At 42.1% G+C, this 17,249-nt stretch overlaps 1 protein-coding gene across 4 annotated transcripts in view; it reads left to right on the forward strand.

Moving 5' to 3' along the window:
* The first annotated feature begins 294 nt into the window (after positions 1-294).
* The window catches only part of LOC127009736 (AP-1 complex subunit gamma-1-like), a 179,686-nt gene continuing 162,731 nt past the window's right edge, over positions 295-17,249 (forward strand). The window contains exons 1-2 of one of the 4 annotated variants that reach the window (XM_050883114.1): positions 295-403; positions 15,242-15,315. In XM_050883114.1, the coding sequence (XP_050739071.1) occupies positions 15,252-15,315 (64 nt within the window). In that variant the 5' untranslated portion in view covers positions 295-403; positions 15,242-15,251. The remainder of the gene's footprint in view (positions 404-15,241; positions 15,316-17,249) is intronic. The other 3 variants (XM_050883117.1, XM_050883116.1, XM_050883115.1) reach the window with 3 other exon arrangements.

Genomic DNA, 17,249 nt, shown 5'->3' on the forward strand with positions numbered 1-17,249 from the left:
CGCACGCCAACCACTCAGCCACCGCCACATGTATAACTTAGGCATGCTCAAACTAAAATTCGCTCGAAGTGAAGAGAAAATTTGATAATAGTATCAACGTAATAACTGAAAATGATTAGTGACGTTCCAAACTCAAGATGATCGATAGATGGGAGTCATACAAGATGCGAGTCTTAACCTCATATTTAAATGAAATAGGTAGTACGTAAGCTTGAAATAGGTATATCTCCTTAGTGAAGTCTTCCCTTAGCTTGCGAAAGTGGGTGCTCTGTGGCGCAAGGTATCACCCGTCGCCCGCTAGATGGCAGGAACGGCAGTTCCACCTTGCCGGAAACACACAGATGACTAAACCATCGCAGATGCCTAAGTAAACCTTAGTATTCTACGCCCAAGGTGACTACAGGTAGGCTGCGTGGATAATTTTCTGCGAAAGTAAGAGTTGAGGTGTGAGATAAACGAGTATGTAATACTCTTAGGTAGACCATTGGTACTCAGCGGGACACTAAATTTGGTATATTATAGCTGCCATTTTGGCACGTCAACGTCAACAATCTTCTTTTAATAAGATATTTACATTAATACTAACCTGTATGAATTTTAAGTAGGTTGGCTGCTAATGAATCATGTAGGATATGGGCAAATCCTTTTTATTTAGAATGTTGATGTGATGCTGCGACCCCAGGGTGACTGCCAGGGCCATGGGTAAATATATGGTGGGGGTGATGTTGGCTGTAAAGGTAATGTAGCCGCTCGTGACCTAGCCGTGTCAGCTTTACCAAGTCACAGGTTATTAGTTTCTAACACAGGCTGGCGTAGTGTCTTCAGTGCTCTTGTCAGTTGCCGGCCTACACCTGTCCTCACATGAGGGTTAAAGAGGTGTACAGCTTACATATTTTGGTAATATGGTTCACTGCATGTCTTGGCAAATTTGGAAATAAATGTAGCTATCTCTCATGAGGTTAATACAGTGTTGTTATTTAATTTTCTGCATGCAGTGTAGTAACTACCGGTGATAGCTTCCAGAAAACTAAAGAAACCAAAATATTGATGTGTAAAGTTTGAGTGCAGTCTGGCACATTGTATATTGGTAGCAGGGTGGAGGGTCGGCAGGTTGGGTTAGGTTAGGTTAGATAGTTAGAGTAAAATTCGGATCAATTGAACAATTGCCCCCCCAGACCGCTCTGGTGGGGCGATTCTTCAGTTGGGCAGAGTTGGGGGGCAATTCTTCAGTTGATGACAGGACTACAGCAGGTGGCCAAAACCTCACCGGTAGACCTGACATCAGGGGATCAAAACCTCAGCAGTTGACCTCACCTCACCTTAACATTTTTGACTAACCTGACAAAACCTCACCGGTAGACCTGACATCAAGGGATCAAAACCTCGGCAGTTGACCTGACCTCACCTTAACATTTTTGACTAACCTGACACAACTTGTGATCAGTTTTAGCACCACTGGGTTCATGTATTCAGTCTGTAGTTCGACATGGCCCGTGATACATTCAAGTCTGTCGTGCTCCCTCTGCTGACTAAGGATCCTTTGCCTGTGGCTTAAACAACATCGACTTTTAAGAAATGAAGTGAAGTGTGGCATTTGTGACAATGCGATGAACTGGACTAAACATGCCAAGTGTAATGATGGTTATGCATGGAGATGCCAAACGAAAGGCATAAACCAAAAATAATATATTAATTTCTGATATTTCTAGTTGGGGGGGCGATTCTTCAGTTGGGCAGAGTTGGTGGGGCGAATCTTCAATTGGGAACTTTTGGGGGGCAATTCATCAGTTGATCCTAAAATTCTAGTGCTTGCCCATACTCCCCCCTCTACCCCCAAACAAGCTTGGGGACCTGTGGGAATTCGGGGTTTTGGGTGGGGAACACAAAATGTGTCCCAATCACATTTTTTGGGTTTGGGGGGGAGGGAAAGGTAAAAATGCATCAGGAGCAGGTGTATTATTTTCGAGACAGATTATGTTTTCATGGGCAAAATATGTCTACTTTTTTGTGGAGATAGTTTTTTTCTGTGCAAACCAGTAAAAAAACTACTATTGGGGGGGTACCTGTGTCAGGAATACTAGAGCTCCCCATAGCACACTCCTCCCCGCCCTGCCATCCACACCCGTTTTCTATGCGAGTGAGCAAGTTAAAGTTATCTCTCTCAGTAGTCACGAGTTATTTTTAAAGTAAACCAACTCCGACTTATAGCCTAACCTAACTGCTAACGGGAGGGGCTTGGCCCCACCTTGACCACCCCACCCCCCCTAACCTAACGTAACCTAACTGCTAACGGAGGGGGCTTTCCCCCCCTAACATAACTACTAATAGGGGCTTCCCTAAACCCCCCACCCCTAACCTAACCTAACTGCTAATGGAGGCTCCCCTCGACCCCCACCCCTGTAAGTACAACAGTAATTATAAACTATTTAAAAAATACAGCAACCGACTTCAAACCTTACGCTCCTCCTGCCACCTGTCCTTCTTTTGACCTGTACTGGTACTGGTTTGCTCAGAAATAAATTCTCCACAAAACTAACAATCACATTCTGCTCATGAAAATATAATCTGTGTCTACAAAAGAACATGAAACTAATTCTTAATGCATTACTTTCCTACTTCTGTGAAAGTCGGTCAAGGAATGTGCTTCACACTCCGTTTCTAGGCACAGGGAGTGAATGAGTGGTCGTGGTCCTGAGCGGATGTGCGTTGCGTCTAGCTCCACACAGAAAGTGTTGACATGGCTGTCAGGGCCAAGGGACTGGGAGATTTGTGTTATGTTTGTGTTGAATTCTCAGGCGAGAAGTGGATTGGATGCTGTTTGTGTCCTAGCCTCCTAGGTGGTGTCATGTGAAGTGTGGTAATTTGTCTGGGATCAAGCAGGATAATATACCCAAAATGAATTGGATATGCACCCCATGCTTCCATACAGCATCTCTGGCGACCAGCATTGTGGAAAAATTGGATGAATTCAAGCACAAATTATCTAAAGAAAAATCGGTATTATTCTAGTGTTTGCCCATGGTCACCCCTCGCAACCAAAATTGGATAGGGGGCCATTGAGACTGCGGGGAATGCGGTGGTAAACATGAAATGTGTCGCAAATGCATAGTTTTTGAGTTATGGGGGGTTGAAAAATACCCTAGATGTAGGGAAATTCCGTACAATTACTTAGATGTAGGGAAATTTCGTACATTTCGGGATTTTTTTCAACGTACGGAAACCACGCAATTTCACTCACTCTCCATACCAAAGAAGGGGGCGAAGCCCTCCTGTCACAGTATTAACGTCATAATGAAGCATCTAAACGGTAAGTAATTTACGTCATAAGAATCTTGCAACCGTCATATACGACTATGTATTCACTTACTGGTATCACGTACGAATGCATGAAGCAGGTTTGGTACCACGTATGAACGCGTGAAGCAGGTTAGTGACGAAGCTTCTTCAGAGGAGGATGGGTCTGGTGAAGCCGCCGGTCCATCTTGGCGTCATCAGTAATGTAATTAAGAGTTAATGTTGAAGAAGGGGACATAAGCACCTCTTTCAATGTCTCTCAGTTAGCTGTTAGGTCATAAAGTTCGATTGGGGTACTTTAAGAGGGGAGGTGCAGCCTCCCCTTGGTTTAGCAGGGGGTCTGGGGGGGCAAAGACCCCATGTTAGCAGGTCGTAAAGTTTGGTTGGAGTAGTTTAAATATGCTCCCCCACCCAATTACCCCGACTTCCCGTGGGTCCCCCAAGTTCGTTGGGGGAAGGGGCTGGATCTGGATCCGCTACTGGCACCGCCTTCATATTATGGTTGAGGGAGATGTATTTTGTTTTTTAGCTATGATAAATAGAGGCATATTATCGTATTCTGGAGGCGCAGAGTCAATTTCCATAATCACCTTGTATACTGGGAACACGAACCCGTGAAGCAGATTCAAAATGCGGTCAGTCAGGATTCATGTGTTCGAACAGTTCGGGCAGGAGGTTCGAGAACCTGCACTTGTTCTAGAACCTGCAATACTGTTTAAGGCGCGCTGTTGGACGGATCATGGCTAGCTGGTGGTTTTGCTTGTGTCAGTGATAAACAATGAAGATACACCGTGTTTGGTGCTATGGACGCGGTGAGGTGACAACCTACTGGCACCGGTGCTAGAGAGAGGGCATGAGTGTAGTGTAGGTGGTTTATGTGGGTGCAGATGGCCTCCGGCGCCACGCCAGACCGGTAAGGTGAGCATCGTTTGGTGGGTTCAATACGCTTCTCCCAAATCAAGCTCGGAGATCCAGTGAGAATGCGTGGTTTCCATATGGGGAACACTAAATTCGTCGCAAATGCTTATTTTAGTGGTGGTGGGAGGAAAAATCCCTAAATAGGGAATTTTTGCCCCCCCCTCCCCCCCCCCCAACACACACACAAAAATACACGATTGCAACAGATTTCGTGTCCCCCACCCGAAACCCCACATTCCCACAGGTCCCCAAGCTTGTTTTGGGGGTGAGGGGGGAGTATGGGCAAACACTAGAATTTTACCGAAATATCTATGGCTAAAGATGAGGTTGAATCAAGGGCTGAGAAGGTGCATGTGGTGCTGGGATCAGTTGTTGACACGCTTAGTGCTGAACATGCTGAATCCAGTTGGGCTGAGGTGGCGAAGAGAGGCAGGAAAGTGAAGAAGAATCTCCTAGTTGTGAAAGCTGCTACCTCGGAAAAGAAGGCAACAGATATGAAGGATGATGTCTCCCAGGCATTGAATGGCATTCAAATAACTGATTCAAGATTTACAAATGGAGGTAATATTGTCATGAACTTTGACAATGAGAACACAAGGGATGAGGCTGCTCAAAAATAGGAGTCTGTTGAGCAAATTAGTACCAGGAGTGTTGGAAAGATGAAACCAAAGATCATGATATGCAATGTGCTTAAAGAGGAGACCAAGGTAAAAATAAAGGAGACCATCTTAGACTGCAATGAGTTCTTACACACAATTCAGGGTGATGAGAATTAAATTGAGCTGATTTTTAGTAAGCCTGCAGCTGGCGGCACGATGCACTACATTTTGAGGTGCGACCCAACTGTGAGAGAGCTGATTCTGAGAATCACGACCAGTTAAAATTAGAATGGGGAATATACACAGTGAGAGACAGATACCATGGAATTATATGTTATCATTGTCAGAGATACAGCCAACTTGAGGCCAGCTGTACTGCTAAGAGTAATGGAGAAGCCCCAAAATGTTATAAATGCACTGGCAATCATAAATCAAAGGATTGCTCCATAGCTGAGAAGAAATGCATAAATTGTGTGAGGTACAAGAAGCCTGAAATCAACCACTCGGCGAATGACCAGTGTTGTGTAGTTTTTCAGACTGAAATTGAGAGAATTCGTAACATAACCGATCATGGCTAATAATTAGTGTTTGTACTCGAAGATAAATTGTGTGTGACAAGTGTTCAGTGAGTTGGAAATAATTGCTGGCTCTTTAATTGTGATACTATAACAAAAATATGACATATGAAAACTGAACCAAGGATATTTGTGATACTGGAAAAGGAAAGATATTGGTATTAGTTCAAACCTAAACACGGCAAAGTGACTAAGATAATGCCAAGTTTATTAAAAGGACATCTGTAGATTATTCATGAAAGCAATTTAAGACTCACTCATTCACTACGGTATTTGAGAATAAGTGCATCGACGATTATAGTGAGGCTAACATTGTAATTGTTGAGCGCTGCAGTAGCATTGGAGCAGGGCCTGAAATCTCATCAACGGTAAACGGTAGACAGAGTTCAAACTTTAAATTCTTCCTGCTTCCCGTAGCAAGTGAAAAAGGAACTATATGATTGGCTTTGAGTCTAGATATGTATCTCATTGGCTGAAACAATGAGTCAATGATTGCTCTCGGCCACCAACGTTGCCAGATTGTCATTCTCAGCCTCTCATGTTTGCCGATGTCCGACTCATATAACTGGCACAGCAGGAATGAGAACATACTACTCAATCAAGCCGCTTTCAGTGTGATGAACCGTGATGCGGGGAGGTGTGGCTGATTGCGTTTCCAATTACATATGTTATTATTTCAATTTGAACATATTTTTAGACCATTTCCGATACTCCGTAGATTAACCTGAATACATTAAGGTATAAACAATATGGAATATATGTCCCTTGTGCTTCACATACCATGCCTACTCCTGCATATTAACTGAGGTAAAATACCCTAGATGTAGGGAAATTCTTTACATTTTAGGAGTTTTTCCCCCTACCACCACCCCAGATCCCTGAGCTTGTTTTGGGAGAGAAGTGTAGTGGACCCACCCCCGCTGCTGCCATGTCCCGTCCTGCACTATGCTTTTCCATCAGCCCACACTGTATGGCTTATATAAACTAACCTAACCTAACTTTTCTTAACATAACCTACCTAACGGAGGAACTTTGCCTCCTTGCCCCCCATGACTCGCCGCTAGCAAGTCACTGTGCAGGCTCCTGAACTTCCTGCCCGAGCAGTTCGAACATGTGAATCCTCACTGATAGGTGAACTAGATGTGTAGGTATGTTGCAAGATTCTTGTGACGAAAACTCCTATTTAGATGCTTCAAAGTACTGTCAACGGGTGAATTCAGACAATTTTTTCGTTTTTTTGTGAATTCTAATTTAGATTTTAGGTCAACTTGTGATGTTAAGTATTGTATGTGAGGCTGGTCCACTGGGGTATCAACTTATAGTACTGTGATATTTAAAATCTTTCGTATAAATTTTTCATAAATATAATAAAGGGTGTCCGAATCTAACCCGATTTGGGGTCATTTTGGACACCTGCATTGAATTCGGACAGTCATAGAAAATGTGTTTGGAGAACTACCCTGGAATCTCAGTATATTCTCGGACATGTATGAGGTCAATTCGGACAGTGTTTGTTTTTTAACCCTTAGATTATGGCGATCGTATATATAAGTGTGCTACCACACGCCCCACCCATACGGGGATCATAAATATAATCATCACACTCTACACTCCCTACGTTTCAAATATACCGCCAGTTCTTGACTCAGAAGAATGGTGGAGGCATCTGGCATCCGTACACACACACATTCGTCTCAGCGCGCGCCCTACCGAAGGCCACAGATCATTTTCCACTTTTGTTCAGAATACATCTGTCATGTCTCGTGATGTGTCAAGCAGTTCCTCTGCTCCGGGCGGAAGTAGAGTGCGGGCGAATCAAAGTGACAGTGACTCTGATGACTGCTATGGTAGTGACATTGACAGAGCAGGGAGGAGCAAGTAGAGAGAGAAAGAGAGAGAGAGTGGGGGTGCTTCCACGACACGCCACGGCCACGAGAAAATGCGATATTTTCGCTGTCATAACTTTTTTATTATTATTAGGAGAGAAGTTTTATTACACCACCATATATACTAGATGAATAAACAATTATTGCAAAGAAGAAAGACACCATTTCCACCTCTTTTAAATGTCTAAATTTTCCCCGCGCACAACATCCAGAGAAATATATCGCCACCCGTACTCCAAGGGTTAAAAATATGTTTTTATGCGTACGAGCAGGCAGCCACACAGAAGGGAAGGTGAGGGCTGCAGACGGGCCAAGCTGCATGGCAGCCAGGTGGTCAGACCAATGTAGCCAGATTGTCGTACTCAGCCGCTTATATTTCCATACTTCCTACCACAAAACTGTCTTCTGGGCTCCAATAACGAAACTCATTTATAGTTATCATTAAAAGAGTTAGATCCTGATGTTTCTTGGCAATAGTTAAGCGTCAGAAACTGGTAAATACTATGCTCTGAGTACGATAATCTGGCAATGGTGGGTCATTCCCTTAACTCCTTTCATATTCAGCCTTCATTCCCTTACCCCTAAACTACTACTGACACCCTTCCTTCCCTACACTCGTTACCCCTCTCTAACCCCCTCCTCTATTAGGACTTCTCCCCCTTCAGTCCAAACCCTCTCTCCAAGCCCCCTTACCCCCTCCCCTCCCTTCATCCCCTCTCACCCCCTAATCCACTATCGGTTTCATTGCGTAGTCTTACATTAGTGAATAAACAAATGCTGGAGGGAGGAAGAGGAAGGTAGAGGGAGAAAGCGTCACTCATATCACAGCAGTGCCTTGTCACCTCTGGACGGGGTTGACACTCCTTGACACCCTGACACACGCACTGACGAGTCTCTCACATGATGGCTCTTTCCTCCTTCCCCTCCAACTCTCACAATCTTCAACCCTCCCTCTCTCCAACCTTCCTTTCATTTCTCCTCCCCCTCCCCTCACATCCGTCTTCAGACACAGAAAAAAACAAGACAAGGATGACGAATTTGCCCCAGTTTTTCCTCCATTATCCCCCCTGTCCGAAATGACCCCATTTTGAATTAAAATTCCAAAAAATTCATTAAATATCAAATTGTGTAAAAACGATTGAAGTAATTTCCAATAACTTACTTTGTACTTTCTCACTATTCGCGGAAGTACAGCTGAGCCTCATAGACATTCCTGCATCTATTCAACAGTGTCTCTGCCAGAGAAAGTTTGTACGTCTTGCAAGATTTCTGTTTTTTTTACGTCTTTGTTTTTTAAGCTGTGTTCAGAACATATCCTGTCATATAATAAAAGTCTATAGCCTGAAAGAAAGAGACATAATAACAAACAAATGAGTACAAACAGATCACTGATATGATTATTTGTTCATGATATATTAACCAGGATAACTTTTTTTTTTTATGAAACCTCTGAATTCGCCCCGTGTCCGAATTCACCCCAGTTGACGGTACTGTAGTAGTGGCTTTCAAGACAAGGTAACTAAATTATATTAACATATGGGGCAAATTAATGTGAAGTAGCCCATTATGTTGTGTGCAGCCTCGAAAAGTAGCCCAATACGCTATACTCTTCACCCACTCTAGCAACACTCATACATACAAAAAGGTACGTATGAGTGTTGCTAGATTGGGTGAAGAATATAGCATATTGGGCAACTTTTCGAGGCTGCACACGACTTTATAGGGTACTTCCCATTAATTTGCCCGATTTGTTTACATGATTTAGCTACCTTGTCTTTAAAGCCACTTCTACGGTACACTCAGCGGTGGGCATGGTTTCACTAATCCGCTAACCGCTAATTAGCGAAGCGTAATTTTTTGTCAGTTGATTAGCATTTTTGCTAACTTTGGAAACAGTTAGCGGACCAATTAGCTTCCGCTAAATGTAGTTCCTCATCCGCTAACTTTAATTCCACTAAAAAAATCATACGGGTTTGTTCTTGTCCTGCTTGGTCAGACACAGCACCAGACACCTTGAGTCACATGGCTGTATAATTATAGGGCTTCCACTTTTGGGTAAATTATGCCTTACAGTAGGGTAATTGGCTAATTATTAGGGAAACTTTGGTATTTTAGGGTAATGCATCTTCCATTTCCAACTCCTTGAACTCTGGTTTTCGCGTCATCAAAGGTAAAAGGTCCTGGCGCACGATGACGCGAAACGCGTCATAAAAGTTAAAAAAATTATTAAAAATTAAGTTTTCAGTGGAAGTGCGTCAAATTTGGAGCATCATTTGTTGGGCTAAGTTTCTTAATGGTAACATATGGCAACCTTTTTAAGGAGCGTAAATGAGGGCGTGGGCGATTTTAGTTGTTAGCCTACTCTGACGGGAGAGGAAAAAATACAGTTTTCTTGGTGTAACTCAGGAACTAATAGGCATATGAAGATTTTGAGGATACCATAAGAATCCTCACTAATATATGTTTTGAAGTGGAATTTAGTGAGGATTCTTATGGTATCCTCAAATTTCTCATACACCTGTTAGTTCCCGAGTTACACCAAGAAAACTGTACTTTTTTCCTCTCCCGTCAGAGTAGGCTAACAACTAAAAAGCGCTCAAAGCTCCTCATCTGCGCTCCTTAGAAAGGTTGCCACATGTTACCATTAAGAAACTTATTCCAACAAATGATGCTCCCAAATTTGATGCACTTTACAGAAAATTTAATTTTTAATCAACTCTTTTAACTTTTATGATGTTTCGCGTCATCGTGCGCTAGGACCTTTTACCCTTTGATGACGCGAAACGCGTCATCGTGCGCGAGAGGGTTAATCATCATTAATTACTGGACGCTGGTACCGCAAAGTTAAAGACATACCGTAACCCTCATTTTTACCACTTTGTTTACTGCCCAACTGTCATTTCCTGTATGGAGAGCAAATACTTCTTGTAATTTGTGACTTATAATTTAGCCTTGCTTTGTAGAAACATCCTGATATGCATCTCATGTGTGGGGGGGCTCCACTCACACAGCTCTCTTTGACAGAGTGGAGTCCAAGGCTCTTCGTCTCATCAGCTCTCCTCCTCATACTGATAGTCTTCTACCTCTTAAATTCCGCCGCCATGTTGCCTCTTTCTATCTTCTATCGATATTTTCATGCTGACTGCTCTTCTGAACTTGCTAACTGCATGCTTCCCCCCCTCCCGCGGCCCCGCTGCACACGACTTTCTACTCATGCTCATCCCTATACTGTCCAAACCCCTTATGCAAGAGTCAACCAGCATCTTCAGTCTTTCATCCCTCATGCTGGTAAACTCTGGAACAATCTTCCTTCATCTGTATTTCATCCTGCCTACGACTTGAACTCTTTCATGAGGAGGGTATCAGGACACCTCTCCTCCTGAAATTGACCTCTCTTTTTGGCCACTCCTTTGACCTCTATTCAGGAGCAGTAAGTAGTGGGCTTTTTTTTTTTTTTTTCTTTACTCCCTTGATCTGTCTCCTCTGCTGTACAAGAAAAAAAATTGTTATAATTTGCCAGTTTTCTCATTCTTGTGGTGATCCTAGTTCCTATACCTTGGCTACACTAAATGTGCGGTTGTGGGCGAAGTAAGCGTACAGGATCCCTTGTACAGCGATGCCGCGTGTCTCCCAGCCCGCGATGTAGAAATGTTCTAATTTAAGTAAAACCATGGCAAATATGATCAGCAAATATGCATACACATTTAATCTTAGTATTATAACGTATGGAAGAACAGTTAACTTATTATGGATAAGATATTTGTAAGCATACAAAGAAACGTGGCATACATATTTTGCAGTGTTGCTAAAAGAATGCTATACTTATTATTGAGTTTCCCTTACGTTTTGGGATGGGTAAGGGGTTTCACAATTATATTTAGATTACACCGTGAAGTACGTTAAAATAAGCTGACATAAGTATGAAAAAAAAAAAAACTTTAAAATCTTCGCAGCGGTAACACTTCCAGCCAACACCCAGACACGCCCGCCATCCACACAGGTGGAGAGGTCAGGTGACTCCACTCAGGTCAGTCGGCGTCCTTGACCAGACAGAGAGAGAGAAGGAGGAAGAAAGGAATGTGCGAGGGAGGAATTAAGAGAGAGAGAGAGAGAGAGAGAGAGAGAGAGAGAGAGAGAGAGAGAGAGAGAGAGAGAGAGGAAGAAAGGAATGTGCGAGGGAGGAATTAAGAGAGAGAGAGAGAGAGAGAGAGAGAGAGAGAGGCAACCAAGGTAGGGTTAAAACGTGACAACGCTGTACTGCCGCTTATTCCCTAGGGGCCTGCGTCACTGCCACACGTTTGAGCTAGGAAAAAAACCACAATAATAAAAAAGCCTGCTAATCGCTGCTCCCATAAAAGAATCAGAAGAGGTGGCCAAAAGGAAGGTCAAATTCGGGAGGAGAGGTGTCCAGATACCCTCCTCTTGAAAGAGTTCAAGTCGTAGGCAGGAGGAAATACAGATGAAGGAAGGTTGTTCCAGAGTTTACCAGCGTGAGGGACGAAAGAGTGAAGATGCTGGTTAACTCTTGCATAAGTGGTTTGGACAGTATAGGGATGAGCATGAGTAGAAAGTCGTGTGCAGCGGGGCCGTGGGAGGGGGGGAGGCATGCAGTTAGCAAGTTCAGAAGAGCAGTCAGCGTGGAAGTATCGATAGAAGATAGAAAGAGAGGCAACTTCGCGGCGGAATTTAAGAGGTAGAAGACTATCAGTAGGAGGAGGAGAGCTGATGAGACAAAGAGCCTTAGCCTCCACTCTGCATATTAATATGAAATAATAACTTTATGTAGCTTCAGTGATCAAAAAGTCCCTCAATTAGGTAAAACTGAGAATGGTATAAGCGTACTGTACGAAGTCTGTATCTAAACCTGTCCAGTACCAGTATGGTGAGACTCAGTGAGGGTCCGTGAGACCCACGTCACAGGCTATCATTTGCCTGTCAGTCAGTCAGTGTGTCTCAGTGAGCATGTTGCCTTTGTTATGTAAGCTGGTGATGTTAACATTATTAATATTGTGTTATGTACATTATAGCATAAAAGAAAAAAATACTAATTGGTCAAAAGGCCGATTACCGATTAATCGACAAAGTGGCCGATTAGGCCGATTACCGATTACTTACCGATTAATCGGTGCAACCCTACAAAATACTAAACCGAAGTTAAATCCACATGGAAAATGTTAGCGGTTAGCGTTAGCTTCCACTAATTTCTTTATCAGTTTAGCGGTTTAGCATCAGCGAAGTTAACTTTTTAGTTAGTGGATTACAGGTAACTCGATATATGCGAGTTTGGTTTACGCGTTTTTGAAATAACGCGGGGTCCAAAATCCAAATAAATGTTTAATTTACTCGTTTTTTCACGTATATGCAATATTTTATGGAGTGGCCACCAGATGTCTCACGCAACTGGACTCACACGGCGCCGCGGCCACACAGCTGAGCTCAGTTCTTCCCGCGTGCCACTTGAACAACAATACAGTACCCACGCTGCCACGCTACTCAACAATAGGGGTGGGCAGGTACTGGTACCAGTACTGGTACTAACGGTACCAGCTATATGGTATGGTACCGGTACCAGACTGCTTGGTACCGGTACCAATACTAGCCAGTCACTCATGGTGTCCCTCATTTCTTCCTTGCACGAGTGAGGCTGAGACTGAGTGCCTGAGTGGATATCTCGGTGATATGGATATTCTCTCTCTCTCTCTCTCCACTGAATGAAGTGAATATTTATTTTTCGATAGAAACCTACCTCTTGTTTGATTTACGTTGTTTTTGATTTACGCGGCCTCTTCAAGGACGGAATACTCGCGTAAATCGAGAGTTACCTGTAGTAGTTAGCGAAGCTAACTTTTCAGTTAGCGGTGTCCACCACTGGGAACACTCATGCTTTCGTGAAGGTAAAATCACAACGTACCTAATCTAAGGTAACATAACCTAGACTAAATTAATGTAACTTAATCTAACTCCCTGTGGGTGAAATTGCATGGTTTCTGTATGTGGTAAGAAATCCCTGAATGTAAGGATTTTCTTTTCATCTAGGGTATTTTTTAACCCCCATATCTTAAAAACTATGTGATTGTGATGCATTTCGTGTTCCCCACTGAAAACCCTGCATTTCCACAGGCCCCCTAGCCTGTTTTTTTTTGGGGGGGGGAAGTATGGGCAAACACTAGAATAATACCTTAGTTAGGTTAAGTTAAATTAGGTTAGATTTAGTTTTTATGGATTTGTCAGTGATGGTGGAGAAGGCTACACACGTCTCATTCATAAGGTCAGTGTGTAGTTTAACTCCACCTTAAATACCATATATGCCTTCAAATTAAGGGCTAAAATGTATATCCTTTGACCATAATTTGAAGGTGTACATGGTTAGAGACTTTAAAGCTAACCCAACCAGCAGGTATTCCAGGATTACACTTGTCTCACAGAGAAGAACATTTTGGTGCTTCATGAGTATATATCACTCCATTTTTTGCACACTACCTATTGCTTTGGTGTCACAAATTACTTATTTTTATAAGGTATTAGTTTAACTAATAGGGAAATAAAGGTAGCTATCTTTCATAAGGCTAATACTGCCACTGTGTTGTATTTTATATGATTTGAGTACTGTATTTCCAGAAAACTAAAACCTCAAAATATTTATGTACAAAGTTTATGAGTGCAGTCTAACACATTGTATTTTGGCAGTGGGGGGCTAGGTCAGTTTATATTAGGTTGGATCAGGTTAGCTATATCTATTTTTGTAAGATATTTAAGTTTATTTGCAATTGCTTAGTGTGAAACGCTTCACGCTGCACTGTTGTTTTCAGTGGCTGGCAGCGGAGCAGGGTCTGAAACCTCATCAATGGTAACAGTAACAATAAGATTTGGAGGTGCAGGCAGAGCTATGGGATTCACAAGACAAAGGGTGGATTTCTCAGTCCTCAGGCACATTCCTTATAGTATTTTCATGAGAAACTTGTGGTTGGGGTGAGGAGGCTCTCTTAGAGCAGCTACTGATTCAGCAGCCCCGCTGCCACACTCTCAAGACCTCTAGCTTCCTCTCATACGTCAGCTATTTACTACCTTTAAATGAATTTAATTAAATGATTGGATAATATAATAAGGTCATATAGTGTTTTTAGGATAATAACAAAGATTTTGTATAAATACCACGGCACTTGACAACGTCGGAATACAACGTTGCCAAGTGTCGTGGTATAATATAATAAGGTCATACAGCGTTAAGATTGTTTCATTTTTAGGATAATAACAAAAGGTTTTGTATTAATACCATGACACTTGACAATGTTGGAATACAATGTTGTCAGGTGTTGTGGTATTTTTACAAAATTGTTGTTATTATCCTAAAAACTCTATAAGACCTTATTATATTATTCAATTATTTAATTAAATTCATTTAAAGGTAGTAAGTAGCTGACGTATGAGAGGAAGCGAGAGGTCTTGAGAGTGTGTGGCAGGCGCGGGCGGGCTGACCTCAGGCTGCCCAACCACAACCACCAGTTCATGAAAATACTATAGGGAGGAGTGAGGGCTGTGAAATCCACCCTTAGTCTTGTGAATCCCATAGCTCTGCCTGCACCTCCAAATCTTATCGTTACTGTTACCATTGATGAGGTTATATTATTATATTATTATATATATTATTATATTATCCAATTATTTAATTAAATTCATTTAAAGGTAATAAATGGCTGACATATGAGAAGAAGCTAATGCTTCAAAGCTCTCTCCAGAAAGGGTACTAGGTGTTGCTCAGAAGTCCAGCATATGATCAGGCCATGTTTAATTATATGCATATGGTATTCCAATAATTATTAAGAATTTCTTTAGCATATATTAATATAAAAATTTTAACCCCTATCACCAATGTCAGTGTGTTAGAACTTGCAATTATGTGATAATTTATTTTGTATAGTTTCCTTCCTAAACTGAATATTTTTTTAATATATATGTTTTTTTCTCCCAGTCTCGGCAAAATGTCGAGCATAAAACAGGTGATCAACGATGCGGTGGAGAAAGGTAAGGAGGTGTACGAAAAAGGTATGTAGTTCCCTTATTTTGGACGCCTCGCAAGCCACGCACATTTGTACTAATTTCCTACCATCCTGCCACCACCACACTGACCAACTTCCTCTCAGCTTTTCATAATCCAAGAAAAGTTTAATAAGATCAGAATTTCAAGTAGCTAAAAGTCTCTTTCAGGTATTTGGTGAGCTAGAGTGTTACCAATAAGGAAAGCATTTACTTTGTAGTTATCCATTGACTATAGTCCAACACATCTAAAGTGGCACCACTGACGTAGGTAGCTCCCCATACAGTGGTGTCACGTCTCTAACTCACCTCCCGAACTGCCCCCCCCCCCTCTCTCTCATACAAAAAAAGATATGTCTTTTTTTGAATGATTCTCTATTTGTGAGTGAATACAAAGAAATTTGTACAACACTTGGCACCGTTGCCTCTGTGGCATTGTCAGCTCAGGTCAGGGTCATCTTCTCAACCCAACACCACAGTAGTGCTGCCTGCCTTAATTATGGCATTTCTGCCATATTTTGGTGTGTGTCTGCCATCTGCCGTACACTGTCTACCATATGGCATAATTTTGATAAAATATGGGGCTAAAAGCGGCTTAAATCTTTCCCTCAAGTTCGGGAAAGTCTCTGGTAGACGGAGCACTGACCGACAAAATTCTTTCGTGGCCGCCTTTGGACTTTCAACTTGTGTTTTTGAAACTATATTTTACACACGGAGAGAGAGAGAGAGAGAGAGAGAGAGATGCGTGAGGTCAGTTGGAGACCTGGCAACAGTGTATAGAGGGCTGTCTACGTTAGAGACGCCACATTAGATGTGTCGGACTATAGCCACAAATTTATTTATAAACATATTCTGAAACCATATAAGGATTCTCTCCTCTGGACTACTATCAGACTAAGTTATTTTCATTACATCTACATTATTACAAAAAAAATGCTTCAGTGGTAAGTAAATCTATTGATATATATTTCAAATGCTGGAAAAATCCATTGCAAACAAGTCTGGCCTTAAAAATATTAAGTAAACTTAAAAGATAACTCATTCATTGAAGTTTCAAGGAACGATATCACTTCATAATCTATACTCTGAATATTATTTTCAGTAATGTCATGTACATTTTTGTGCATGTTCATATAAATGAACAGGTGAGATGCCAGTTAGAATCAACAAAAAATCACTATGGAGCTAATTTACTGTCAGAGAAGCATTTCAATAGCTGCTGTCTCTGAGTTAACCTTTTGTGTGTATAGTTGTTTGTAGGAGGAAGGGAAGCAGGAGAAGGTCTCTGTGGCATGGTAGTAATAGACATTGTTACCTGCTGCCAAGGGTAGACACTAGCAATAACACAAGATATTAATGTTGTTCAGGTGTGTGCTGGGAGTGAGGGAGGTGTTATCACTAACTGATATGGTGAGGTTATTCAAATAAAACATGCAAAATTTTCTTCCAGTGTGAGCTGAAGTTATTTAGAACCCTTCTCTCTCTCTCTCTCTCTCTCTCTCTCTCTCTCTCTCTCTCTCTCTCTCTCTCTCTCTCTCTCTCCCTCTCTCTCTCTCTCTCTTCCTCCTATTCATTTTTGTTTTCCTATTTTCTTTTTTCTTCTATTTTTAGTTTTACTTACACACACACACACACACAATAGATAGATAGAGTTTAACGACTATTTGAGAGACAAAGAACCTGATATTGTGGGGCTGACGGAAACTAAGTTGTGTGATCCAATTGAGGCGTTGGGGATTGGAGAAGGTGCATACAACATTTGGAGGAGAGACAGAAAGATAAAACAGGGAGGAGGTGTGATTTTGATGGTTAAAAAAGGCATTAGGGTGGAGGAGGTGATTGAGGGTGAAGGCTTGGCGGAGGTGTCGAAAGTGAAAATTGTGGGTGCTGAAGGAAGAAGGAGGCAGTATATAGTAGGGTATGTGCCACCAAGAACAAGCACA

This window comes from Eriocheir sinensis, chromosome 41, assembly GCF_024679095.1.
Source record: "Eriocheir sinensis breed Jianghai 21 chromosome 41, ASM2467909v1, whole genome shotgun sequence".
Lineage (NCBI taxonomy): Eukaryota > Metazoa > Arthropoda > Malacostraca > Decapoda > Varunidae > Eriocheir > Eriocheir sinensis.